Source organism: Diuraphis noxia, unplaced genomic scaffold (genome assembly GCF_037042655.1).
Source record: "Diuraphis noxia isolate RWA-SAM2 unplaced genomic scaffold, SU_Dnox_SAM2 contig0001, whole genome shotgun sequence".
Classification (NCBI taxonomy): Eukaryota; Metazoa; Arthropoda; class Insecta; order Hemiptera; family Aphididae; genus Diuraphis; species Diuraphis noxia.
In genome coordinates, this window is record NW_028301711.1 from 67,328,553 (window position 1) to 67,356,477 (window position 27,925).

At 26.0% G+C, this 27,925-nt stretch overlaps 2 protein-coding genes, 1 long non-coding RNA gene and 1 other non-coding gene across 5 annotated transcripts; 3 read left to right on the top strand and 1 right to left on the bottom strand.

Moving 5' to 3' along the window:
• The first annotated feature begins 3,531 nt into the window (after positions 1 to 3,531).
• On the top strand, positions 3,532 to 4,881 carry LOC149061416 (uncharacterized). Of its 2 annotated transcripts, none has more exons than XR_016189822.1 (4): positions 3,532 to 3,664; positions 3,770 to 3,949; positions 4,045 to 4,198; positions 4,296 to 4,881. It is a non-coding gene; the product is annotated as an uncharacterized LOC149061416 (long non-coding RNA). The 2 variants fall into 2 exon arrangements; XR_016189821.1 differs by having other exon boundaries at positions 3,563 to 3,664; positions 3,739 to 3,949.
• A 1,356-nt stretch (positions 4,882 to 6,237) lies between these two features.
• Positions 6,238 to 9,794, top strand: LOC149061417 (uncharacterized). Its single transcript, XM_089217627.1, has 3 exons — positions 6,238 to 6,392; positions 7,882 to 7,940; positions 8,012 to 9,794. The coding sequence occupies exon 3, from the start codon at positions 8,070 to 8,072 to the stop codon at positions 8,931 to 8,933; it is 864 nt and encodes a 287-aa protein (XP_089073753.1). The 5' UTR covers positions 6,238 to 6,392; positions 7,882 to 7,940; positions 8,012 to 8,069; the 3' UTR covers positions 8,934 to 9,794.
• Positions 9,795 to 14,315: 4,521 nt separating this feature from the next.
• On the bottom strand, positions 14,316 to 17,241 carry ATPsyngamma (ATP synthase, gamma subunit). Its single transcript, XM_015520155.2, has 6 exons — positions 17,046 to 17,241; positions 16,657 to 16,843; positions 16,323 to 16,534; positions 14,918 to 15,055; positions 14,611 to 14,831; positions 14,316 to 14,527 (listed from the first exon to the last, which is right to left on the bottom strand). The coding sequence occupies exons 1-6, from the start codon at positions 17,084 to 17,086 to the stop codon at positions 14,424 to 14,426; spliced, it is 903 nt and encodes a 300-aa protein (XP_015375641.1). The 5' UTR covers positions 17,087 to 17,241; the 3' UTR covers positions 14,316 to 14,423.
• A 9,890-nt stretch (positions 17,242 to 27,131) lies between these two features.
• On the top strand, positions 27,132 to 27,255 carry LOC149061418 (U4 spliceosomal RNA). The gene has a single exon (XR_016189986.1). It is a non-coding gene; the product is annotated as a U4 spliceosomal RNA (small nuclear RNA).
• Positions 27,256 to 27,925: the final 670 nt, after the last annotated feature.

A 27,925-nucleotide genomic window follows, 5' to 3' on the forward strand; every position in this document is an offset into this window, starting at 1 on the left:
GGTTACTGTAATGGATCGAATTAAATTTGAATCCAATGATATTATATCATTGTATACGAAAAACGATTCTGAGCGAAGACGGTTTATCTGTCTAGGATATATTATAGATTATTAAAAATTTTCAAATCTTAGATTTCAAAAGAAAATTTTTTATGAATTTCTAGTTTAAAATAATTTGCGAATTTTCGTGATTTTCGTGATTTTTACATATGTTGTCAAAATTCAAACTTTGAATGCTTGTAAAAAAAAATTGTGCCAATATATTTCTTTTATTTTTCAACTGCTATTGTAAAAATATATTATGAGCCTTGTATTAAATTCTCAAATCTTAGAATTAAAAAGAAAAACTTTTATGAATTTCGATCTAAGATAATTTGAAAATTGCCGTAATTTTTACGTATTAAGTCAATATTTGAACTTCAAATACTAATAAAAAAAAATTGTGCCTATATATTCATATAATTTTTTAATCACTATAATAATAACTTATATGAGGAACTTTGTATTAAATTTTCAAGTATTTTGATAGGGCCAAAAAAATTTTATCGACACTTCAAAAAAAAATTTGTAGACAAATTGAAAATTTCAGTCGTCTGCTATAAATATCTCAAAAAAGTCAAAATATTTTGAAAATCAAATCATGTAAAGAAAATGTCAATCTAAATAACTGATAAAATTTTCACGTATCTACAACTTATACTTTTTGAATAATAACAAATGTTTAAGATCATTTGAGGATAAATCGTTATCGTTACGCTATTTCGTAAAAATTTAAAATTCAAACGCACTTAAAATTTTTCCTATAATGATGCTTTGAGTTTTCTCTATAGCTACTTGAAGGAAAACTTAGTGTTGAATTTTCAATCCTTAGTTATAAACGCAAAAATTTTTATGATTTTTCAACTTCAAAATTATTTGCAAATTTTCGCGTTTTCGATAGATTTCGTAAAATTTTAAACTGTAAACGCTTATTAAAAAAATTGTGACTTACGATTTTTAATTTTTTTTCAGCTACAATAAGAACAACTCATAAGGAACCTTGTATTAAATTTTCAAGTTTTTTTGGTCGTCCAACATTTTTTTACCGGCACTTCAAAAAAAAAATTGAAAATTTCAGTGGTCTATAAATAACTCAAAAAAAGTCAAAAATGTTTGAAAATTAAACTGTATATAGATATCACTAACATTAACATTTGGTGAAAAATTCAAGTATTTACAGTGATTAGTTTTTGAATAACAACCATATAAAAATATCGATTTGGTCGAAAACGGGTTTTGCGTAAAAATTCCCGTTTTTCTGTCATTTTGTTTTTGTTTTTCTCGATTTTTTTGAAAACTGTTGGAAAACGTTTACTTTTGACCTGTATAATGCACCAAAGATCTTCAATTTTACATCGGAAACCACCCCCAAAGTTTGAAATCGAAGCATTATTTCGACTAGTTATGCTGTACACAGACACAAAAAAAAAAAAACACACATCATTGTAAAATCAAGACATTCATCACTTCGTTCAGAATCTAAAACTAATAATGATTGAAAATTTCAAATGCCTATGAATAGTTCAACTTAAGTCGAAAATTTTTGAAAATTGCATGGTGGATAGAATATACTTAAATAAACATTAGGTGAAAATTTCATGTATCTATGGTCATTTGTTTTAAAGTTACATCAAAAACCAAAATCGATTTTGTCGAAAAATGAGTGTGGATAAAATTTCCCATTTTCCCCTTAATTTTTAGTTTGTTTTTCTCGATTATTTAGAAAAGTATTAAGAATTTTTGACTTCAATTTTCTCCCAAAGTACCTACTAGATTCACTTTCTGATCGAACGAGGTACTGAAGTTGAAGCACTTTTACTGCCCCAAAATGTGATGACAGACACACACACAAAAAAAAAAAAAAACACACATCATTGTAAAATCACAGAATATATGAAATATTTTATATTTATATTAATATTAATATTAATTAATTTAATAATATTATATTATATTAATATTGATTAATATTAATATTTTATATTTCATATATTCTGTGGTAAAATCAATACATTCATAGCTCCGCTCAGAATCTAAAAATGTTGTTTTCAATGTGTGATAATGCAAAAGCGAAATATTTGCTCCATAAAATTATTCTTAAGACAATAGAGTATCCTTTACAGAATGATAGTAACAAGTAACAACTGCGGAGTGTTTGTGTTGTTTTATTGTAGTATGTATAGTCCAATGTTTACGCAGAGCTTTTCAAAGGATGTTAATGTGAGAAATTTAAGAAATACATTGCGGTATCTATGTTTGATAGTTTGATACCTATACTCTGAAAACATCAGTGAAAGATGCATTATGTGTGCAGAAAATAAGTAAGTAAATTTTACTTGGATGAAAAATGTAATAAATGTCAGCGAAAAGTTCATAATGTATGTGTAGGGAGTGTACGTTACAAATTGATGACTAAAGAATTGAAAAATGAAAACTTCACTTGTGTCTTATGACTCTTATGCAATAACTATATTAATTAATTATCTATTTTGCATAGATAATAAAAACTAATAAGAAATACACATAAACAAACTAATACATTGTAAGTAGTTATGAATGGTTGTATAAATTGTAAATTATAAATTATTGTTTAGTAAAATGGGATCTATTTTTTAACATACAATTATGTAAGTAACTAAGTCATATCTTTAAGAGTGGGCATTAACAACTAGTTAAATTTATAAACTATTAACTTTTGCTTATAACAATCTTATGTTTACCTAACTTATCTTGAACATGCCTACCTTTGCATATCTCAGCGTTAACTCCACCATTGACGGTCCTCAGTCCGTATGAAAAAGGAGGAAGGGCGCTTTAAAGATATATTTTTTTTGTATTTAAAATCAATGATGCTTCTTTGGGTTTAATATATTTGATATTCATGTATTGTTCTTTTAAATTGGTTTTTAATTGTAAAATTATCTATGGTTATTGCGTTTTTTTTTTCATTTTATAGGTTATAACTGCTGAAGTAATAGCCAATGTTTATAGTACACAAGACCAGGACATGTGATATGAATTGGGAAGTGGAAACAAATATCTAGTTCAGACATTTAGAGTAGTAATGGCAATTGGATTCATTAATATTCAGATATTGAAAGAAGCTTTATGATTTAAGGATTCAGAGTTTCCTTTATTTGATAATATGCCAAATTCTCCATCTGGTGCAAAATCCTTATACATGAGTAAATATCTTATACATAATAATTTATGTATACCTAATTAATTATTGTTATTGGTATTTTTAGCTATTTATGGTGTCATTGTTATAAAGATATTCATGAGAGCAAGAGCATGCAAATTGAAAAGCGAGAAAATATCAATAATCTATCTATGCAATATTCACCTTCAGGAAACCATGGAAGTGGCACAGGAAGGATTTACTAGCCACTATTTAAGGAATTCAGAGTTGCCTAGTTTTGATGTTCCAAAAGCTCACACATCAAAATCAATACCATCTGCAGGTATATTTTAATTCCATATTTAATAATTATCAATTCAAATTTTTTTAAAGTAATTTTTTTTATAGATGATCAGTTTTCACCTCCATTATTTGCCTCACTATCAAATTTCCCATCATATCAAATTCCGTTAAATAACCGCGATGAATCAAAAAATTTATAAGGTAATTAACAAAAATATTTATTAATTATTTTTAAGTATTGCTTTATAAATAATAAATTTATTCATAAAATATAGATCGGTAATAAAACAACTGATGATATTACAGTTACAAGAACATTGGAAAACCAATGATTTGCTCAATAAATTGTTGTTGACCAGATCAGAAAATGATGCTACGGTATCTCACAATTTCAACTGAGAACAATTTACTAATACTGCTGTCACTTTAAATGACATTCAACATTTAGATGAATCTTTAAAATGAGCTGCATCAAGATATTTAACTGTATGCAATGTTTAAATAATTTTTTATATGAGTTTAACATTTGATGAATTAACAATATAATTATAATTGTTGATTTTTTTTATTTAATTGAACAGCTCAAGCAATGAGGTTGTTTCACAATTGAAGATACTACTGCTTAAATGCTTAGATTATTGTTTACTGTTCAATGTTGCTCATTATATAATTATGAGGGGAAAAATTCAAACAAATTTGCTTTTATGGATCAAACAATTCATGGCATTATTATTGGTAACTATTATTGTCATAATAATAATTACATATAAAAATATTTAAATAATCAAATTGTTTTGCTGTAAAATTAGATATTAATATATTTTTTTTTTAGATACAGCCATGTTTAAGCATCTCAACGGACAATGATACAGAACAAAAAGTAGTAAGAAAAATAAAAAGTTTGGTGGAGGTTAGCCAACAAGAATTAATAATAAAATAGGGGGAAATATGAAACAACAACATAATTGTATATTCTTAACCATTAAAATAGGTACTTAGTTAAATGTAAAGAGACAGAATGTATGTATGTATGTATGTATATGTATGTATACAGTATACAGTATGTGTAGGTATGTATGCTATTATGCTAATATAACTGAAAAATACTAATTTTCTTATGTTAATTTTGTATTTGTGATTTTTCATTGCATATATAAGTGGTTTTTAAATGCATACTATGTTATTTTTTAGTTCAATTTTATAGTAAAATAGTATTTTTAGTCTTATTTATAGTCGTGAATTATCTAATTGCATTAAATTGTTATGTATTTATTATCGTATTAACACAAATTTTATTTCTTAAAAAATTGTATATAATATTGATTTTTAGGATAAAAACTGTAATTCAATAGCAATCATGTATACTTTATAAGTAATGTTGAAAATAATTAAGATAAAATAAATTTTATTTTTGCATATTTACTATTTTATAGGATATATTTCCACATAATAAGAGCATAGATGTATATTTCTAAGGGTCCGGAGTTCCACCAGTTACGGGCTTGATAGCATAGATGACTATTAAATACAAATTAATTTGTGGTACATGTTAATTTGGTCTAATACTGAAGTGTTTATTGTGAACATAAACAATAACATTATTATAACAAATAACAATATAATAACATTATTAAATTATTTGTTGGTTGTCATCCAATTCATAGAGAATAATTTGATAAAAAGAATCCATATGAAACCTTTTACATTTTAATTTCTTTTAAGTTAAATAAACATAACTATTCTACTGATGTAACCGCCTTCTACCTACTTTCATGTAACTGTTTACTTATATTTGATATTTATTATGACAGTTAAATCATTTTAAAGAACAAGGCATTATATACAATACTATTAATACAACATGATATTATTGTATAATCATTACCTCAATTTTTAGTTTTGTATTCTGTTTAACAATATATTTTATATAGCATGGTATAATGTACATTATTAATATACTGATTACCCTTTAAGGCATTAACATAATTAATAAAAAAATAACTTTAAGAAGGCCTAATAGTTAAGGTAAAAGTATACAATAGATAAATTAAGTCTTAAACTACTCAAGATCAGGTAAAGATTACAGAGCTATTAATTAAATGCAAGAAAATCGTGGGTAATCTAAATATCACAGTCATTTATCACTTGATATGTTATAAATAAAACTAATTGCTAAATGGTTAAGTATCCAATATCATTGAAATTAAGAACCCGTATGTATATTTTATTCAGTTGTGTATTTGTAGTTGTGTGTGTATCAAGGGGAGTAATCAAGAGGCTGCCTCTGAGTTTTTTATGACTTGGTGTAACCACTGTACCCTGGTAGGTAATAGCCTATAACTCATAGGATATAATTTAGTATTAACTTAAACAGTTAATAACAAATATTACAGTTATTGGAGCTGCAAGGTGTGAGAAACATTAAATCACAAAACAATTAATTAGATTAAACTATCCTCTGAAAACTTTATCATGCAACTATAGAATAATATAATATAAATTCTAGGATGCAAATATGCAATATCTTACTAGTTTTAATTATTTATATTAACTAAGCGTACTTAAAAATTATCTATTTGAATAAATTAATGAATCAACGAATATTGTTTGAGTTATAAAAATATAATAAATATTTGAACTTGGCGGCCAGAGATATTATAATTTGTTGTTTATTCCAAGCCGAATAGATATGACACATTTCTTCCATGATACTGATATAAACCGTTTTTTTTTCTAGTGATATAAACCGTTTTTATTTACTGTCTGGTGACTTAAGTTAGGTTAAGTAATTCAGTTTATACTGTTTATAGGTCCATTGTCTCCAGTCTACATACTACACTCTGAATATTTTTAAACTAATTAGTCAGGCTGTCTGGACTACATCTGTATTCTACACAAGCAACTAGAATTGGAATTCGGAAGAAGATTGGTAATTACAAAACATATATTACTGAAATTCATAAATACAATAATTGATAATATTAAATATTAAATATAATACTAATGACGCAGTTTTAATGCTAAAAAATGTTTCTGCAGTAAAGGAGGTTTCAAGTGTAGGTACCTCATTTTGTAAGTCACTGTTATATCAATATTAAATTTGAGTTCCAGTACATATAAATCATTTAAAATATTTTTAATGGTTTTAATATAAATATTTGTAAACAGAATTGTCAATGTACTTAAAAATCAATCAAAATTAAAGAACAAAATACTTTTAAACCGTACAAAGTACATAATATGCAAATGCCAAGTTTAGTCAAGTATAACTATTTGAAAATATTTAAACACAAATAATTTAGTTTAATTATTCATTAATAACACTAGGAATCATAACATCAGAGTTAAGACGTAAACTATTGTATTCCTGAACATAAAAATCCATAGGTTAAAATTGATTTATAATATATTCTTGAAGTAAACAGTTTAAAAAAATAATTAACAAATTGTAAAATTTTGTTTGATGAAAACATTGTGATAGTAAAAAAAAAAAATAAAAAAAAATTCTTAGGTCTTATCTGTTAATTTGTAATCCTGACCCTTTAAATTAAATGTGCCATAGTATAAAATAAAATAAAAATTTAAAACAAAACACAAATATTTAGAAGTTAATCTTAAAAAAACTTAAAAAGATTGAGTTAAGCAAATTTCATTATTAGATCCAAGAAATTATTTTCAGATTAATTTTTGATTTTATAGCTTAACTAGTTTAAAGTATGAAGGGTCCAACTCAATTTTCACTTTTTACTTTCAAATAAATCTTGTTGCGGTATTTTATTAAATATAGAAATATTAAATTTCTAATAACTGAGATATTTTTTATTTGATTATGTTTGTGTACGCGTAGAAGTTGGTATTAATTATTAAATATATTAACTATCAAAAATAATTCACAAGTTGTGTATACAAAGTTTTGATTGATGTTATTGAAATATTAAAATAATACATTTTTCTACTAATGCACAGTCTGAGTTTAATTCATAATTTTAATAAATATGTTTATGGCAATAATTATTAGTGCTATGAATAATAATAGCTTTATTTTCTGTGTTAAAATCTAAAATAAATATGTGCTAAATTAAAAATTAATTAAATGTATTATTGGTTTTCTAATAAACTCAAATAATAAAAATGAGCAATTCCATATAGTTCAGGCAACATATGATGTATAATTTTCTTATATTACCCATTAAGTAAATACCATAATGAATACAGTTTTTAATAGTCAGATCACATTTAAATATAAATAAAAAATCAAGTATGTTTTCAAGATTAATAATACTTGTATCTTAGCAATGAGTTCATATGTCATGTTATATATCATTGTGATTGAATTTTTTTTCGTATTATCTCATATTTGTCTTAAGTGTTTATTATCATTGTGTTTTTATTAATATGTATTTTGAATTTGTTTACAGATTATATATATATTGTGAATCATTGATTTCATAAAGAAGATTGTATCCCCGAGATTGAGGTATACTTTAATCATACTTAGCTCATAACTTATACAAATTTGTTGATATTTATTGGTTACTTTAATTTTAGGTAAACTCAGGAACGTAATAGTATTTTGAGAAGAGGAAAACTAGCTTTGCTTATTAGAATGTTTGATCTAATCAAGCTGGCCTTTATGGCTTGTAACGACGATGCAAAAAAATGGTATCACACTGTCCCTAGAAATATTGTTAGAGTTGATGTGCAAAATTGTTGTATTGAACTAAAGAATACCATGATGGGAATTCGTATAAGTCTGTTAAATACAGAATTGTGTACGAATGCAGCGCTCAATGGCCATTATGATTGCTTATCATTTGCTCGTCGTATAGGATATTTATGGAATGAAAAAACATGTGCATCAGCTGCACGCAACGGAAAACTCGATTGTTTGAAATACTTGAGAGAAAATGGATGTCCTTGGAATGAAGAAACATGTGCAGGTGCTGCATGTAATGGCCAACTGCATTGCTTAAAATATGCGGTTGAATATGGATGTCCCGTTAGCAGAACCACAATGAACTGTTCTGCAAAAAATGGTTATTTAGATTGTTTAAAATACTTACATTCCAAGGAGGTAACATGGGACGTATTTACTTGTTCATATGCTGCAGAAAATGGTCATATTGACTGTTTAAGATACCTCCATGAGAATGGTTGTCCATGGGATGAACGCGTGAGCTATTGTGCTGCATTGAAAGGTCATCTTGAATGCTTGATATACTCCCACGAACATGGATGTCCATGGAACAATCTAGTAACCTGCTTAGCTGCAATAAGAGGACAATTAAGCTGTATGATGTACGCACATGAAAACGATTGTCCATGGCATGAAGATACTATCTTTTATGCAGGAATAGGAAAACACACAGATTGTATAATATATGCTCTTGAAAATGGTTGTAGGTTAAATGACAGAACACGGGAAGCATTGTCCATAAATGGATACAACATAATAGTTGGAATGTACTGAAAAATAATATTATATTAATTTCAAACGGATAATTGCTGTGTACATAGGTCAATGATTGTCAGAAGAAAAAAACATACATTTTTATCATGTTAAACTATCTCCTTATTTGTTCTTTTTGACATGTACTTATTTAAGTTTCTATTAATATTTTTCATTATTCTAATAAACTTTATACTATAAAATCTGTGATTAAGGGAAAAAAATAAAATAATTAAGTTTTAAAATTGTTGAATTTTCATTATTTTTTTTATTTGTAAGCACATAATTTATGTCTTATGTTTCAACACCTGAAAATTGTAATTAAGTTATAAAGTGAATAACAGAAGTTCTTTAAAGTTCCCTAACTTCACACTTTTTAATAGGGCTTTAAACAACTATGTTTATATTATTTATTACAGCTCATTTATGATTTGTGATACTTCTGTATTTGTGCATAATTTTTGGTGTAAATAGTATGTATAGTATGTTGAGTGTGATATTTATTCACATCAAATGTTGGTATTCTGTACTAAATATTTTTGCACGCTATACAAAACTTTCAAAAAATACAACCCATTACAAGTGATACGAGTGTACCATTCATAATTTGTATTTAATATGTTACAATACATCATAAAATATTATTTAACATAAAATAAATATTCCTATCAAAAATTTCAAAAACTAATAAATCCTATTTTAACAGGTCCTTAAAATAGCCGAGTCAAAGTATTCAAAATTTAATAGCGATCCCTCGCCCCCTTGTGATAGCACTGTATTTATCCATCTAAATTTGTTTCAAAAATATTGTATAAATTTATGATGATAAAAATGATTATTATTAATGCTTCCTTTTGCTTTTAAAACTTAATTATTAAATCAGTAATCATTTCTTGTATAAAAATTTATGACAAATTTAAAAACATAATATATTTTAGTTTTATGTAAAGTTAAGTTATTTACTATATAGTATATTCTTTTAACAAGATATAGTACTGTATTTTTTAATTTTAAGTCAAAGATTGTTTTTAATATGAATATTTTCAATTGTAATTTGAAGTTAATACATATATTTTTTTTTTTTTATTGAATAAAATACAGTCATACATCATAAAATAGAGTTTATTGTATCATACATTTTAATATTTTTATCAAAACATATTTCTGTTTGTAATTCATAAAAATTAATACATATTTGAATTTGTTAGGAGTTTTGTTATTTTGATATACTCTTATTTTTCATACAGTTATAAAATTGCTTGTCTATAAATTTAAAAAAAGTATATTCTATATTATTTTAAATATAATATAATGTAATTAAAAGTTATATGGATTTATACTTAATTAAACATTAGTTAAACTATAGTAATATAAAAGGTGGGGAAGTAATAGTGCACAGGTACCTAAGTACTTATTCCCACATTTTTCACTTCAATAATTACAACTTATGTGGATTCTTATAGGTGTTAAATTGTTAACAATATAATGTCCTACACATAAAGTTCTGTCCACAATGGATAGAAAATATAACAATATAATATAAGTCCATGGTTTATATAATTAACAATAAAGCATAAATAGGTAGGTATATATGTATATGAAATGTAGGATGATCCTGCCAAAGGATTAGAGCAGCAATTTATTATTGTTTTCCTGTGTTATTTCTGTAACAGACATAAAGAAAAAAAAAACAGAGACGATGAAAAATTAATTAAGCCAGTCTGTATAGCGGAATAATAACACTTCTAGTGCTAGCCTCCACTCAAGAATTAAGAAGGTTAAAATAAATTTCAAAAAAATAATTATTATATGATTTAATATCAATAGGTATATTAACTACTTAACACAATAATTTTGAATTGAATTGTAATTGATGTAAGCAGAACTTAAACAAAATTATAAACTGGGTATTTTTTATATAATATGTACAAATAAAGTTTGATTAAAAATATTAAAAAGATTTAAAAAAAATTAAGAAAATAACAAAATAAAAATGAATTGTATCAGTTTAGTTTTTTATCCCTGTATCTTAGATCTTATATAAAACTCAAAATACATATTCATTTAAATTGTCAGTGTATTCGTCTAATTTACTAACTTTTCACCTTATGTTTTATAATATACTTTTATACTTATACAACTTTTAGTTTTTTGAATTTAAATCACTGAATTTCTAATTGGGATTAATATTAAGAATATATTTAAATATATACCTTAACATTATCTGTCGATAAGACGGAAAACATATTTTATTGACATTATTGACTAGTCTATATATGTATATAAATGAATCTTTATTTACCAGGTGTCCTCATCACATGTGAACGACTGAACCAACCGAGTTAATTCTATTTTTGTTGTATTTATTATTTTCATGAAAGGATCTAATGAAAGAACAAATTAATAAAGTTACAATCGATACGGAGTTGAAACATATGAAGTGTGGTGATGAAATTACAGTGACGTTGTCTGCCCAGCAAAAAATAAGCAAATAATAATTTTTTTTGTAATCATTGGCAACCATTTAAATAAATAAAAAATGTATTTATTTAAAATGTTTTTACGTCAGAATACCAACAAAACTTTACACAAGTGCCAGGAAATTAAGTAATGAATATTGTATCTACATCATAAAGTATTAGAATAATAAACACTACATTTTTGGAATATATTTTTTTTTTTAATTTCACCAATTAGAATTCAATATTCATAATTAGGACAAATTTGTTATAAAGCTGTTTCACATCAGGGTTGTTATTTGATGTACACTGTTGTCTAATTCTAGTAAAGAATATCTAAAGGTGGTCTATAAGTAAATTAATAAATCACAAGCGTTAGTATCTTTAATGGGCAACGTAGTTCAAGGAATCAGCTAGTTAATAGTTGATTATAAATTTGAATATTTACATTTAAATTGATATGGAGAACTTTGTTTTCACGGTTTTATTTACTTATCAATCGTAATTAATATGGATCATATGATTAGGTTTTAAACCACATACAAATGAATAAACTAACCAATTAACACAAATTGTGAACATAAAATATGAATGAATATTTAAAAATCAAAAGTTTGGTTAGGCACATAATAATCTTTATGAGGGGGAAACAATTAATATATTATTATATTTAAAAAAAATAAATTTTTTTAGTTATTTAAAGACTAAAAATATCAATAAATAAATTGCAACAATTTGATTTTTTTTTTTTAAGACTCATTAAAACATTTCATTGTACACATAGTATCTACAACAGAATTATATTAGTCAATAGGCATAACTGATAATGGTTGTTAAGATTATTTATTTCCTAAATCAGCCATAAACCACTTGATTGAAACATTTGAAACTCAAACTCAAAAAGATTATTTACTTATATTATATTAAATAAAATGATACTCCATTTTTATTTATTAATATATTAAGTGTTTTCACAATACTATAATAGGTAATTTGTAACTTATAAATGTTTTGTAAAAATACAAATCTCATATTAAATAAACATGATCGATACATTTCAAAAATATTGAAAACTGAACGATTAACTAGAACAGATATTATAATATGTTTTATGGTTTATTATAAAAATTCTAAAATCCAGTGGTAATTTAAGAATAAATATTTTAAGGGCTTCAATTCAGAGTTAGTATAAAATGACAATTTATCTTAATAATTAAATAATTTTCAAGTGTTTAATAACTAGTTATTGAGTATTATATTTTACATAAATTATATTGATCTTAACAATTAATCATTTTCAAATACCTGGTTATTCAAAAATCTTGATACACTGACTACCAAGATCAATAGGAAAATAAAACGGAAACCTTGTTTACATTTTTAAAATGAGGTTTTTATGTGAATGGTCAAAATGAAAATAAAAATTATGAAAGACAAAGAAATATTATATTATATGTAAAATGTAATTACGGTAGTGATAATGGGATAGTTAAAAACTATGGATTCTAAATCCCAATAATTTATTGTTCTATAAAATTATATATTTATACAATTGCATATTTTTACCATTGATCAATTAATCAATCTGGCATGTTTTTAAATTTCAGATAATCTTGAAAATAAATTATTTGCACTTTCAAATACTGATTATAAATAATAATTACTTATTATTTTTTAAGTTTTTTAGTTTATAGTATAAACTATGTTCTACTGTAGGGCCCCTATCTAACAAATTATAAATCATGGTTACATAAATTATCCATACGAATGTTCAATTAAAATAAAATAAATTACTGGCACTATCATAACTTATAATCATTTTAAAATTTTTATTATATTATATTATAACGTATACATCATACATATTTCTATTTGAACATAAAATTGTACTTATTTACAACTTATAAATGTTAATCAGTTATCTATTGCAATATAAAACATGGTATAAGTCAATTTTTTCATCACCTTTTAATTATTGTTATTTAATATGCATGTTATATGAATATGTAAAAAAAAGCTAATTATTTAGTATGCTGAGTGTTGGTCAGTGAATGAAATCAAATAATCACATCTTCTTAAAAAAGAATAATAATTATTTACATATTTTCTATTTATGTCATATTCAATGATTGTTTCCACAGTTTAAAATATGGTCTATTACATGAATCTATAACTTTTTAGAAAAAAAGTTATTATTATTATTATTAGCTAACACTATTTAGTTTAAAATGAAAAAAAGTTTTTTTATACAATTTTGTTCCTTAAACCATAATAACATTTATCTTATATAACATTTTAAACTAAATAATGTTAGCTAATAGTAATAAAAATAAATAATTTTATTTACTTAACATTTATTTAATTTAAATTGTTTAGTAATATACTTATATACTTCATAAATGTGTTGGTGAATTTAAGTATACAACAGTGATATCAGTTTATTGTCTGTCAAAAATTATTTAAAATCAATCATATGATCAAATAAATAGCCTAAATAATTATAAAACATATAAAATTCAATATTTGTATTTTGTTTGAAGTGATATTTGAAATATTAATTTCTTATCTCAAAATACAAAACCTTAGATCATCATCTAATGACAAAACATTTTATCATTTATATTCTGTATCTTCATAGATCTACTTACAAAAATCATTGTACAGACAAAATTAGTAGTATGCAGTTCGCATATTAGTAATTTAGCTGAAAAATAAATGATCATCACTATCTTTCTACATTACTATATAATTAAATCATTAAAATACATGCTCACCAGTGGCCACCATAAAATTATGTTTTCATTTTTTTTCCATGTCTAATTTTTAATAATAAGTTATTACAGTTGAATTATTAGAATATAAAAAGTTTTTGTATATTGATATATGTTATAGCTTTTTAATATAACTAATCCCAGATAATTGTTTTAAATAATTTACACATAAATTTCTAATTGATAAATACCACTGATTTTATTTTTTCAAATGTATGGAATTTCATTTCTTTTACTGTTGTTCTCCAACTCTATAATTTTATGATATTTATAAAATACAATTATTCTAATGCTGCTGCTCCAGAAATAATTTCAATCAACTCTCTAGTGATCACGGCCTGTCTAGTACGATTGAATGTCAAAGTGAGCTTGCCAATCATCTCAGCTAAACAAAATGTATAAACGGTAAGTATTTTTTAAGATTTAAAAATCATAATATGTTAAATATAATAATAAAATTTAAATTACCTGCGTTCTTGCTAGCATTGTCCATAGCAGTCATTCTCGATGATTGTTCGCTACAAGCAGACTCTTTCATTGTGTAGTATAATAAAGCAGCAACAGTAAATTCTTGGTAGGATTCCATAACACCTTGATCAATACTGTCATACAATTGTAACTTTGGTGCAGCTAACATAGTTTTAGCGCTCAGCAATGGAACTTCTTCGGTCTGATAAGACACAACAGTTCTTGAAACAAATAATTTACAGTCAAAAATATGATTTTATAGTAAAATTATAAGTATAAATAGGTAATAAGCCAAAGATAAAAATACTTGAATCGATTGAAAACAATTTTTCCGCTGTTAAAATCCAATTGTATCAACTCATTTGCCACTTTAGATGCATCCAAAAATGTAGGTGGTTTGCGGCCAACTTCATTAGCCACTACAGCAATATTTTGAGAATAAAGTCTATGAACATTACAATTAAAATATGTCAAATGTATCATGTATAAACAACCAAATTGTACATGAGTTAACTGGACTATCTAATTTTTTGATGAACTATTGCCAATAGTGCCAGATTATTTATTATACTAAGTAGAAACCTATCTAGGGCTCCACTAATTGTTGTAAGGCCTCATGAAAAAGGAAAATCATTTTTAATATAATCATGCATTTCATTTATAAATTAACGAAATAAATGTTAATATGTATATTATACTGTTAATTGTAAATTTGGTCAAATTATAATTACTAATTAGTATTAGGTAACATAATATAGTATGTCTTGTTTCTGTGGTCAATTGAAAAAGTATTTTTTAAATATTTTGTTTAACAAGATTTAATTTAATTAAGGAACTTAGAGGTATAATGGACATAAAATATAATATAATATAAATATTAAATGTCATTAAGAAAAGTCTATATTTAATAATAATGTTTTCAAAAATATTTTATAAATACTATTATTATCTTTTAGGAATAAATTATCTCTCAGGTTTATGCACACCAAACCAATAAAATAAAGGTATTATAAGCATTATTAATTTATTATTATACTTATAAATTAACTTTATTTAACTTACACATGAGTAATTTGTAATTATATAGACACTAGTTAAATAAATATACTTAACTAGTTGATAATTGAATTATTTTTTTCTATAATATTCACAGATTATAAAATTATTAATTATAATTTAAATATTCATAAACATTGTCATTTTATATTAGACAGCCAGGAAGAAAGACGTCAATTTACCCATATTAAATAGTATGTATATTATTTCTATATATCAAAGTACAATCAATAAATACTAAAAAGTCACAACACCTGAATTACGGAAATATATGGCATTCTTTTATAAGACATACAAACGAAGTAGTGGATATAAATTGGTACTAATGAAATAGTTTAACAAAAAAATTTAATAATATAGAATATGTATATGTTAATTTTATTTTTTAGTAACGAATAATATTACTTAAGAATTAACTTATATCCCTTAATATTTAATGGCTCAATATGAAAATATGTAATTACATTTAAATCAGTCCTATCAACCTAATTAGTTTATAAACTAAATGTTCAAATTTATGATTTATTAATACAATTGACCAGAATTGAGAAAATGTTGAGCGTATGACTAATAATATTTATATAAGTACCTATTTACATTCAAACTAGACAGTAGACAGGTTAATATTACATTTTAATTATTTGATTTTATAATACCTCTGCAAAAGTGCTCTAGACTTGTCACCCACACAGAATACTTTTGATTGAGGAGACTCTACAGCCTCTGCGCTTAATTCATTACGAATGGTTTTTGCAACATTTGTGTGGACTGCGCCACAAAGACCACGATCGGATGTGATAGCGACAATTAATTTGTTATTGTCACCAGTATCTGCTGCTTCGATGGCACCAGACTTTTCAAAAAATGCCTAAAAAAAAGATAATACTTGCACATCAAAATTATGATCAAGGTCTCTGACAATTAGCATACAAGGTAATTTGATACTTTGTCTAAATTTAGGTTTATAGTTTTATTATTATCATAATTTACCTTGACACCTTCACCATACGGACGGGCTTGACGCAGTTCACGTTCTGCTCTTGCGTACTTGGCGGCAGACACCATCTTCATGGACTGGGTGATTTTCTGGATGTTCGTCACAGATTTTAAACGCATCGAAATCTGTTTCAGAGTGGCCATGTTCCGGTTTTGCTGTTGACCGGTGGCGGCGCTCTTTCTGCAAACACATGGGAAACGATAAGCATTAATGACGTGCACCGAAAACGCCGGAACGTCCGTTCGGTCATTGGCGCCATAGATGAAGTAACGACAAAAAGTATAAACTGGGATGGAAACCAAAAAAACAAAACTTTGGACTTCCACGTTTCGGCCGAGAGCGGGCGGCGTTATTAGAGTGCCGTCGCCATTTTAATACTCACAGGCAGACCGCCATTGTTGTCGGTTTCGAGATCATCATCATCGTGGCTGAGTTTGGTCGGTAGTAAAAAACGAAAAATAATTCGAGCTAATGTCGACGGGACGATGGGTTGGATGATGTCGGTCTGGATAGTGCTCGTGCAGATGAACCAAAAACTGTACGGCGGGGTCAAATAAAGGGTACGCGGACTACAATTTGGTTATCGGTTGTGCGCGTGTTATCAGCGCCCAGGCGTTGTCGCGGAACAGCTGTTTGTTCGAGCAATAGTTTGCCGTTGCGCACCGTTTGCCGTTTGCGATACGCGTCATCTCCGCGGAGGCGATTAGTGGAGGTATCGTGTTCGCACGTACCCGTGCCGGTAGAATAACTGACTGAAAAACATTTTTTTTTTTCAAATTCGATTTTACGTTTATCGTTTGGCGATACCAAAATAAAATAAATATTGACTTCGCAACTGTAATCAACAACGGGACGATTAAATATACCTATGTGTATAATAATATTAGATCGAGTCAAAACGTATATTCAATATAGTTTATCGTCTTTCTTTTAGTATCTTATTGTAGTTGCTAAACGTAATAGGTATTATTGAACATTAAACTTAGGTGTCTAGTCTCGAGTCCCAAATAAGTGCCTAAATCATATTTTTATATACTATGTATCGTAACTTTACACTTTTTTGATGACAATTTAATTATTATTATTTTACGACTTTACATATACCATTTGTTTTTGGAAAACCAGGAAAACATAATAGTTTTAGAAAACAGAAACACTAAAAGACACTCAGTTTGATTTTTGTCCTTAATTGATATTGCTTTACTTCATCGTTATACATACTTTTATATTTATATTATGACTATAGTTAGACTATACCATATTATATTATTTTTTTACCATATGATATCATCTACATATATTCTCACTCTTTTGTAAAATCTGGTTGATGTATATAAAATAAAATAATACTAAATTTTATTTGGATACTATCTTAACTATATAATATAACCATTTATATTAAATACCTACCTGCGTTGTGTAAATATGTATATTTTACGATTATTTGGGTTCTCAACCAAGGGAGGACGTTGTCTTATGGACCCAGCATAGGAGTGACATAAACTAAATAAGATAATTATTAATTAAATTTTTCGGTCAAAGTTATTTTATTGCCATCACCGTGTAATTGCCACCAACTTAATAATGGAACAACATAATAATATAAATAATCAATAAGAGCATATTCATTATTAATTTTCAATATCCTTTTTTTTATTTTTCATTTAAAGTGTTTATTGAACCTTGCAACTCAAATAAAACGTGTAATTATCATTTTCCTGCAGACTGTATTTTTTTTTTAAATAAAATAAAAAGCATCCCCGTTTTTTTTTAAATATACCATTCAATTGTTTAATATATTTTTATTATAAAAAGTGTTGAATACTAGTAGCTAATGGTTACATTTACATAAAAAAAAGGTCTAGAACCATTGAGGTACTTACTGTTATTATTATTAGAACTATTGTTATTGATCTGACTTAAAATTATTCAAATGTCTTTAGAATAACTGTTAAACAATCATTTAGGTGAGTTTTCAAATGAAAAAGAAAAAATCATTGAAATACTAATAAGAAAAACAATACTTTACATAGGTAATTATTTTATTTAACTAACTGATTTTGGCTATGATACAATCTTGTTATAATACTTACAGATTTCAGTGAATACTAAATTATTAAATTATATTTATTTAGACACCTACCAATATAAGAGGAATAAACTTGATTTAAATTGAAATTAAATTTAAATTCCCTAATAAAAGTAGCTAGTTCCCTATATAGGTCGTTATAATAAAATACGATACGTATACAAGTACAACATAAAAGAAACTACTTAAAAGAAGTGTTCACTTTCTTTTAGTAGATTTATGAAAGTATTTATCTATCTAACTAAAACTAAACGCAGGGAATTAAAATCAATAACGCAATAATTCTTCAGTTAATAAATTGTTTACTACAGTCATTTAAGATATTTGTACGCGGGCAACAAGAAATTAAATCAAAAACATTTTTACCCAATGTAAAAAAAAAATGTATTTCGAATCAGTACTTTATTAATGAAACTAAAACACTTTCTCCCTACGCCATATTATTTAATAATAAAGTCGCATCTAGAAAATCGGTAATTTCTAGTCCGTCAAAAAAATCATTATTCAACTATACAGAATATTAAAGCTGGAGTCCCTCGGGGTAATGACCTCTTTGCTATACTTTATAATATATATATTAATGAATATATATTCATCACTGTTATACCTATACAACAAATCAAACTCTATTCACTTCATTTGCTAACGACACAACAATACTTATGTCAAGTATAAATACTGATATTGCGTCTCTAAATCTGCAATTACATCTAAATTCTGGGCCAAAAACTGGAAAATCAAAATCATTGACGAAAAATCCTCTCAGGTGAACTCTTCACTCAACAAAATGGAATGCCTCGCACTAAAATTCAATTAGAAACTAATTTCACTTCACCAGTCAACCAAATACGTAGGTACCACTCCGGATAAAAAATTAACCGGGTCAAACCACACCAAGCGAAAACGAAAACAACTACACTCTCGCCTTCATCTACTTTATACCTCTACTTAAATCTAACTTGAGTCTTGAAAACAAATTAATGTTATACAAAACTATTATTAAACGAGTATGGTCATACGGAATCCAAATTTAGGGCCCAGCAAAACCCACAAACATTCACCATATCCAAGCGTTTCAATCAATTACTCTAAGACTTATCACTGGTGCTCCACGGTAATTAACAAATTCAGTCCTCCACAACGACTTAATAGTACAAATAGTAAACGACCTTGCTAAAAACCACTACAAAAGTTTCCAATTAATTAACCACTTAAACTTCTTTATCAAAAAACATGTCCAGTGTTCACTCTCACATCAATATCACAAATCCCACGTTGACTAAAAAAAATTGGTTTAGAGATTTTCTATAATACGGAAAAAATCATAATAACCAAAAATAAAATAAGATGTTTTCTGAGGTTCTGTCATGGTTGATCTCCCCTTCATACGATTCATGTTTTGTATAAACTTATCATATATCATCCTTGTTAATTTTTGTTTTCATATTGTTAATAGTTTAAATATATTTAAATTAAATAATATATATATATATATATATCCGTATACTCAAATATGTCATAAAACACTGATTTTTAAAAAAAAATCTATGTTACAACTCACAATACGAAGATTACCTACAACAACAAACAATAATTGATTCACTATGGTGAAACGTTGATGATCTAAAAAAAACCTTGTACAAAGCCAAACAGATTTTATCGTTTATTTTTACCTTCCTATATTTGGAGATGAAATAATATAAGTTTAATAATTAATACTAATATTGTAATTAATTATAAATATATTTTATAAATTAATAGGTAAACAGATAGTTTTATTTAAATTTAAAAAATGAATATGTCAAGAAATTCATTAAGTAGGTTGGTAATTAATAACTAGGTATAGAAAAATACTCTTTGAAGTAAATAGTTTTATAAATATTAAAATATTTCAATATAGTTCCATATATACCAATCTAGCAATATTAGTTGTATGATATTAGATTACTTCGTTCCATTTCGTAACTAAATTGTATGAAATTCGTTCTCAGATAATTTTAAAGTTATTCATGTTTTTATATATTGCTTATTTATTAGTACATAGGTATTTATATATAATTATTCGTGGAAGAAAAATGTCAAAACTTAAATATTAGTTTGCTTGCATTTTATCGTAGTTTGAAAAGTTAATATAGTAATATGATAAAAGTAATAGGTTACTCCGGTTTAGAGTGAATACACGACAAACATGTGAATAATGAAGATAAAATTGTATTTAAAAGTTTCTATAATTTCAAGGATAAATGTTTTAGTGCAGAAAAAGTCATCAAAACAAAGTGACGAACAATTTTTTTATATCTTAAAATGTTTTAGTAAAAACTGTGGTAGGTAAAGAGTGTAGACAATATAATCTTTGACCTCTTTAATACTCACTAATGAATATTTAATCTATTTTTTTCGCTAGATGAAATCTCGAGCATTGATGTATATTAAAACTATATAAGTATATTACTGTTTGTATGCATACAATTAGAACTTGAACAATATATGTAGATACTTGGTAGTAGACTAGTAGATAGTATGATTGAAGAATGATTATCAGGATTAACGATTGTTTGTTGTCAACTGGATAAATCCACGTAGGTACATCGATGATCAACGTCATTAAAACGTCAAAGTAACAATTGAAAATGACATAATGAACACGTCTTAAAATGCTAGCTGAAAAAATGATTTTTTAATTAAGTCTGTAATGTGTGAGTCACAAAGTGTACGTGACATTTAGAGGTTGAAAAAGTAAAATGTTTTGTTTAAGCACGAAGAATCTATAGTTCAAATTTGTATTGTGTCAAAGAATTTGCACCTCTCGTTGATCGCTGTTTAAAACCGCGGTGTCCAGCCTTTATCTCGGTGTCATGGTCTATTTTACGGTTAAAGACGACTGCTACAATTAGCCCAGCTCAAATTATATCATTAAGGATTAATCGTCAGCGATGGCTGAGCTGCGCGATTATTTCAAGGTAATCCTTAGGAGATGCTTGAAATGTTTCGGCTACAACATAATAATTAAACTGGATTATGGTTTGATTTTTTATGCCTACATTGTTGTAAGTAGTTGATTACTACAAATCGAGGTGACGTGCACCAATAGGAATCGGGTGAAATCGATCTTGGCAGTTCTTAGTAAGCAAGTAGTTGGTAGGTACTGGTCGCTAGGCACTTTAACCGAAAATCGATTGTAAATTTATAGTCTGCTAATGACTAGCTGCTAATAAATTAACACTATGAATACTCGATATGGTAAATCGTACACCCTTAAAATATTTTTAGTTGGTTGTACAAATTTTTTTTTTTTTATTCTGGGTGCAACATTGAATGTATTGATTTTACAATGATGTCTGGTTTAATTTTTAATTTTTGTGTTTGAAGACCTTTTTCTAGTTGAGTAAATGGTTTCAATCACCAAATTTAAGGGAGGTTCCAGATTCTGATAACAAATTGGATCTAGTTTGTGCTTAGGTAGAAATTACCAACATCTTCATTTTACAATATTTTTAAAAATTATTTTATTTTTATTTATTGTTGGAAGGGGGGGAATTGGATAAAATAAATTTTATTGTAATATCAACATTAAAATAATTATTTAGTGACCATGGTAATCTAAAAGTTAAATCATCTCCACTCAGAATACTTTTTCTTAGTGTATAATATTTGTTTAGCATAAAATTCAAATTTATCACATATTAATCATTATAGTTACCAACTCAGTACTCAATAACAAGGCACAACATTGACATATACACGGAATCAGTAGCAGAACAATTGTCTATTTAATAAACAGTATTTTTTTTATATTTTAGTCATTAAAATATACCTAAATATAATTGAAAACTTTTTCTGAAAAACATTTTTATTGCATATTTAGAAATTATGGTCTTGGAATTGTTTACCAATTGTTATATAATATTTTACTTTAAAAAGTTAATCAAGTTTAAATATTATAAAAATTTACACAAATTCTTCAAAATCATATTTTTAGATTCTGAGCGGAGCGATGAATGTATTGATTTTACCATGATGTGTGTGTTTTTTTTTTGTGTCTGTCATCACGTTTTGGGGCAGTAAAATTGCTTCGATTTTTGACTACAGTACCTCGTTCGATCAGAAAGAGAATCTAGTTGGTACTTTGGGGGGGGGGGGGGGGGTCAAAAGTGAAAAATGATTAATACTTTTCTAAATAATCGAGACAATAGCACTTAAAAAATATTTAAAATACGTAGGCACGATTTTTTTTTATAAGCATTTAAAGTTCAAATTTTGACTAAATACGTAAAAATTACGGCAATGTTCAAATTATCTTAGATAGAAATTCATAACAGTTTTTCTTTTTAATTCTAAGATTTGAAAATTTAATACAAGGCTCCTAACATATTTTTACAATATCAGTTGCAAAATAAAATGAATAAATAGTCACAATTTTTTTTTAAGCATTCAAAGTTTGAGTTTTGACAACATATTACGTAAAAATCACGAAAATTCACAAATTATTTTAAGCTAGAAATTCATAAAAAATTTTAATTTTAAATCTAAGATTTGAAAATTTAATACAAGATTCTTTACAAGTTTTTCAATCTTTATCACAAATAAAAAGTCCACCGGAAATTCAAATTAAATTTTTATGAGCATTTGAAATTTAAATGTTTACAACATTGGATTTTCACTTTTAGCGATTTCCTTATTTTGGTGTAACTCTAAAACAAATGACTGCAGATAATTGAAATTTTTACTGAATGTTTATATAGGTATTTTATATATTTGATAACATTTTCAAAATATTTAGATTTGTTTTGAACTGTTTACTGACATTTTAATTTTTCAACTTTTTTAGTTTTTTTTTCTATAAATATCGATAAAAATTTATTTGTGCAGTAGAAAAGCTTGAAAATTTAATACAAGGCTTCTAAAACATTTTAACAATAGCAGTTGAAAATTAAAATAAATTCATTGTCACAATTTTTTTTTATAAGCATTTAAAGTTCAAATTTTGACTAAATACATAAAAATTACGGCAATGTTCAAATTATCTTAGATAGAAATGCATAAAAGTTTTTCTTTTTAAATCTAAGATTTGAAATTTTAATACATGGCTCCTATCATATTTTTACAATAGCAATTGAAAAATAAAAGAAATGCGTAGTCACAATTTATTTTTACAAGCATTCAAAGTTTGAATTTTGACAACATATGTAAAAATCACGAAAATCACGAAAATTCGCAAATTATTTCAAACTAGAAATTTATAAAAAATTTTCTTTTTAAATCTAAGATTTGAAAATTTTTAATTATCTATAATATATCCTAGACAGATAAACCGTCTTCGCTCAGAATCGTTTTTCATATACAATGATATAATATCATTGGATTCAAATTTAATTCCATCCATTATAGTAACCCACTTGTAACCTACTGCAGCAGAGCGACCTCCATGACTTACCCGCCTTTTTTTTGCATGCATCTTTTGAATTTTTTTCAAACACATTTTAAAATATTTTATGGATAGTGAATTCATTTGAATTTGCTTTATTTCGTTGTTTTGATACAGTTGGTAAAATCATAAAATTATTTATGTGATATTATTAATAATATATTATGTAAACAAATAAAAATAGAATTAGCCAATATTATAGCGTCCAATATCTCTAACTAGTCTGACTTTAGAATCCAAATGAATTGAAGTTCTTTGAAGTTCAAATAGGGGAGTCTCAGAAGAAATAAATGTAAAAAAAAGCAGGGAACCCACTGTGTTGTATAGCAGATTTCTAGTTTATCTAGTCAAAGAGTCTTTGATTATCATTTTAATGGATCTATCAATTAAAACGAAAAACGATTCTGACTGTAGTCGCTTAGCATCCAGCTCTGAGTGTATTATTAATACTCAGTTTCAGTAGGTAGTAATATATTATATATAAGTAATTTATTAGCAGTTGACAGCCATAAAATATGACCTTTATATATTATATGTTACTATGTTAGTACGTTACCTTACCGTTATTTTATGAACAGATAATATAGTATGATATTTTCATGACAACCAGCGGTCTTATTAGTTGATTATAATAAATGATCATATTATGACCATGTACCACCACTATCAAAATAACATGTTATATTTTCTAAAATAAGTTGTGGATTTGGAGCTTGGTTTATAATAATTGATAACATATCAATGTGTGTCTAATATGCGTGGATGGTAGACTTGAAGAGCAAAAAAGTATAATAATAAGTGGTTTATTAATTATTTATTACATTTTTGATGTGTAAAATAAACTGGTAAATGATGGCCTTCCATTGTTATAATTGCATAAATTATTTTTAAAATAATATTTATATCGTAAAAAATGAATTACAAATATCTTATATCTACGTCTTGATTAATAATTATTGTGTATCAAAAAATAACAATAAACGTAGTAGTGAAAATAATTTTTTGGTGAGTTCACCAAAAAACAAAACCCATTTAGCGTAAAATTCAAATTTTTTTTCCTCTGCACTTTTAAAAACTACTCGGAATTTCAAATTTTAACTCGAATTCACTAACGAGATTTACTACCACATTAATAGTACATTTCAATGAAGCATCATTTCTACTACTTACCGTGTACAAAAAACACAAAATTCATTGTAAAATCAATACATCTGCTCAGAGTTTAAAATTGTGGTATGTAGTTTTGATATTTTTAAATTGCTATGAAATTTGTATGAATTGTAATCTTGTATTTTATTGTCAACAATTTTGATCGAATTTAGAACTTCAAGCATTTCTTGAAGATCAAAATGTTTGATTAGGGAGCTAACTCTATACGACATCACGAGGGTCCCCAATTTATCGTATCTAGGTACTTCAAAACTTAATAAATGTCTTCGAACTTAATTTAAACTATTTAAAACTTAGTTTTCTGAATTTATAATCTCAAACTTTTCTCAAAGTGTAAATTTTTGAAAATTGGAATAGCTCTTATTTTCGTAAAACGAAATCTGGTAAATTTATTCTCGAGTAACCAATAATAGTATCTTACAACTTACAAGTATCAATATTCATGTGAAACTTAACTTTTAAAAATTAAGAAACTTATACTCTAATTATTTCCTGAATCAAAAACAGCGAATTTAGATTTACAGTGTGATATACTTCCTGGAAATGAAAATAAGTTGTTGGATCAACAAACTGAGTATGAAAATTATGAAAAATAATTAGAAGACAATTCTTTTAGCCTTTTCAATGAATCGATTTATGGAATTATTAAAAATCATAAAACAGAACCTTACAATGGAGTGTCATTGATAAATTAATTACATTACATTACATGTGAAATCTGGAGAGAAAATATGCATTCCAAGAATTCATTAAAAAAAAAAAAAAAAAAACGAAAAACGAATATAAATAAATGTATATGGTCCCGATATAAGCTATTGGGATTATTTTGAATTCCATAAAAATTTTTTCAACATTAAACAGTTAACAGATACAAATGCAGAATTGAAAACCATACATATTGGCTAAGTCAACTAATATTTGAATCCAAAAAAACAATATTTAGTTCAAAATAATTCCAACTTTGATACTCTTTTAATTTTAGTTGCAACTGTTTGAATAGATATTTTGAGCTCTTAATATTTTTTTATTAAATCAAATAAATGTTTTCTACGATTTCTTGCAATAATTGCTTCAAAAATAAGTAAGAACATCGCGTTAAATTTACAAATAACGAGTAGGTATGTGGTTTTTATGTTAAGCTCAAGTTAAAGTATTAACAATTTTTTATACATAGATTTTGAGTGAAATTTTACGCCTGATCGAATAGCACTATTATCGTTGACGATTAAGGACGTGTTTAAGTTATTATAGTATTTTACAATGTAAAAAGGGCAAAGACACAAGTCAAAAATATTTTTTGTAAAAGGGATCAAGTCGATTATTAGTTTTAATGTATTATTAATTTTTAATGTATATGTAATTTTTTATACCTACCCATCACTACAGCTTACAACATATTTATCTATTTAAAAACGAAATTAGAAAATTCCAAAAACGTATACAATTATAAATAAAACATAAAAAAAATTTTAACCAACTGTTAATTTACTGAAAACCATCAAAATTTGACTGTTAAGTGCCCCTTTGGCCTTTATATAAATATCGTCCGTTATTCTGCTTAAAAATATTTTTAGGTCGATTAGCATTATGAAATGATGATGCAATAAGTAATGCTAACTTAAATTATGGTTTCAAAAAATTTATTGACAGACAAATCAAAAGTATGCACGAACTATGTAAGGACGAACAATTTTCAAAATAATAAAAGAAGGACCCTCAGTTCTTCATACATGACCTAACTACGTATGCAATATTTAAATATGTTAATATATCTACTAGTAAATAGCTTTGCGCAGTGGCGATATCGTTACCAATGAAGTTCATCCGAGGTGCTATTATTGCTAGTTGATAAAACCTACTATAGTAAATTTAAAAAAATTTTGACTTTTCAAAGAGGATTTGTAAATCTTCTTTCAAATCGCTCCGTTGCTCAATCAGATAAAAAATTAAAAAAGCACGAATTATTCTTAAAATTATTCTCTCAAAAACCGATAAACTCTGTGATTTTCTTTGATAGTCGCCAGATTTACACAGACATTTTAGGATCGGCCGTAATTAGTTTATACATGTATATACATGCTGTTTTTATTCATGAGATAAGCACTTCGATTTAAATAGACGCAGTAGGTTGTAGTATCGTTTATTAGCGCTTTTCAATCTGTTTTTTATTTCCTCGTGCATAATATTTGTACTATTTTTGTTTGCTATAAGGTACCTATATATGTCTAACTTTCTCAAAAACACTTAAGATTTGATTTATTTACATCTGTTTGTGATATGCACAAATACTTGGTATTTCCTCTCCACTCTCTAGTAGATTCTACTTTTTAAGGTTTCAAAAATAATAATTTGTTTTCACTCCCACTAGGAGTTCTGTTCAAGACGTTTTCAAATGGTTTTGAATAACTTGGTTATTAATTATTATTAATAATAACTATAGTTGTTAATTTTAATTTATTAGTTTATTATCATACTGACTTGTGGTTTGAAATGTTGTCTTAATGTTTCACTTATTTGAAAAAGTATTTTTGTATCACCAACCTGTATAATATAAATAGTTATTATTTAAATTTCACAT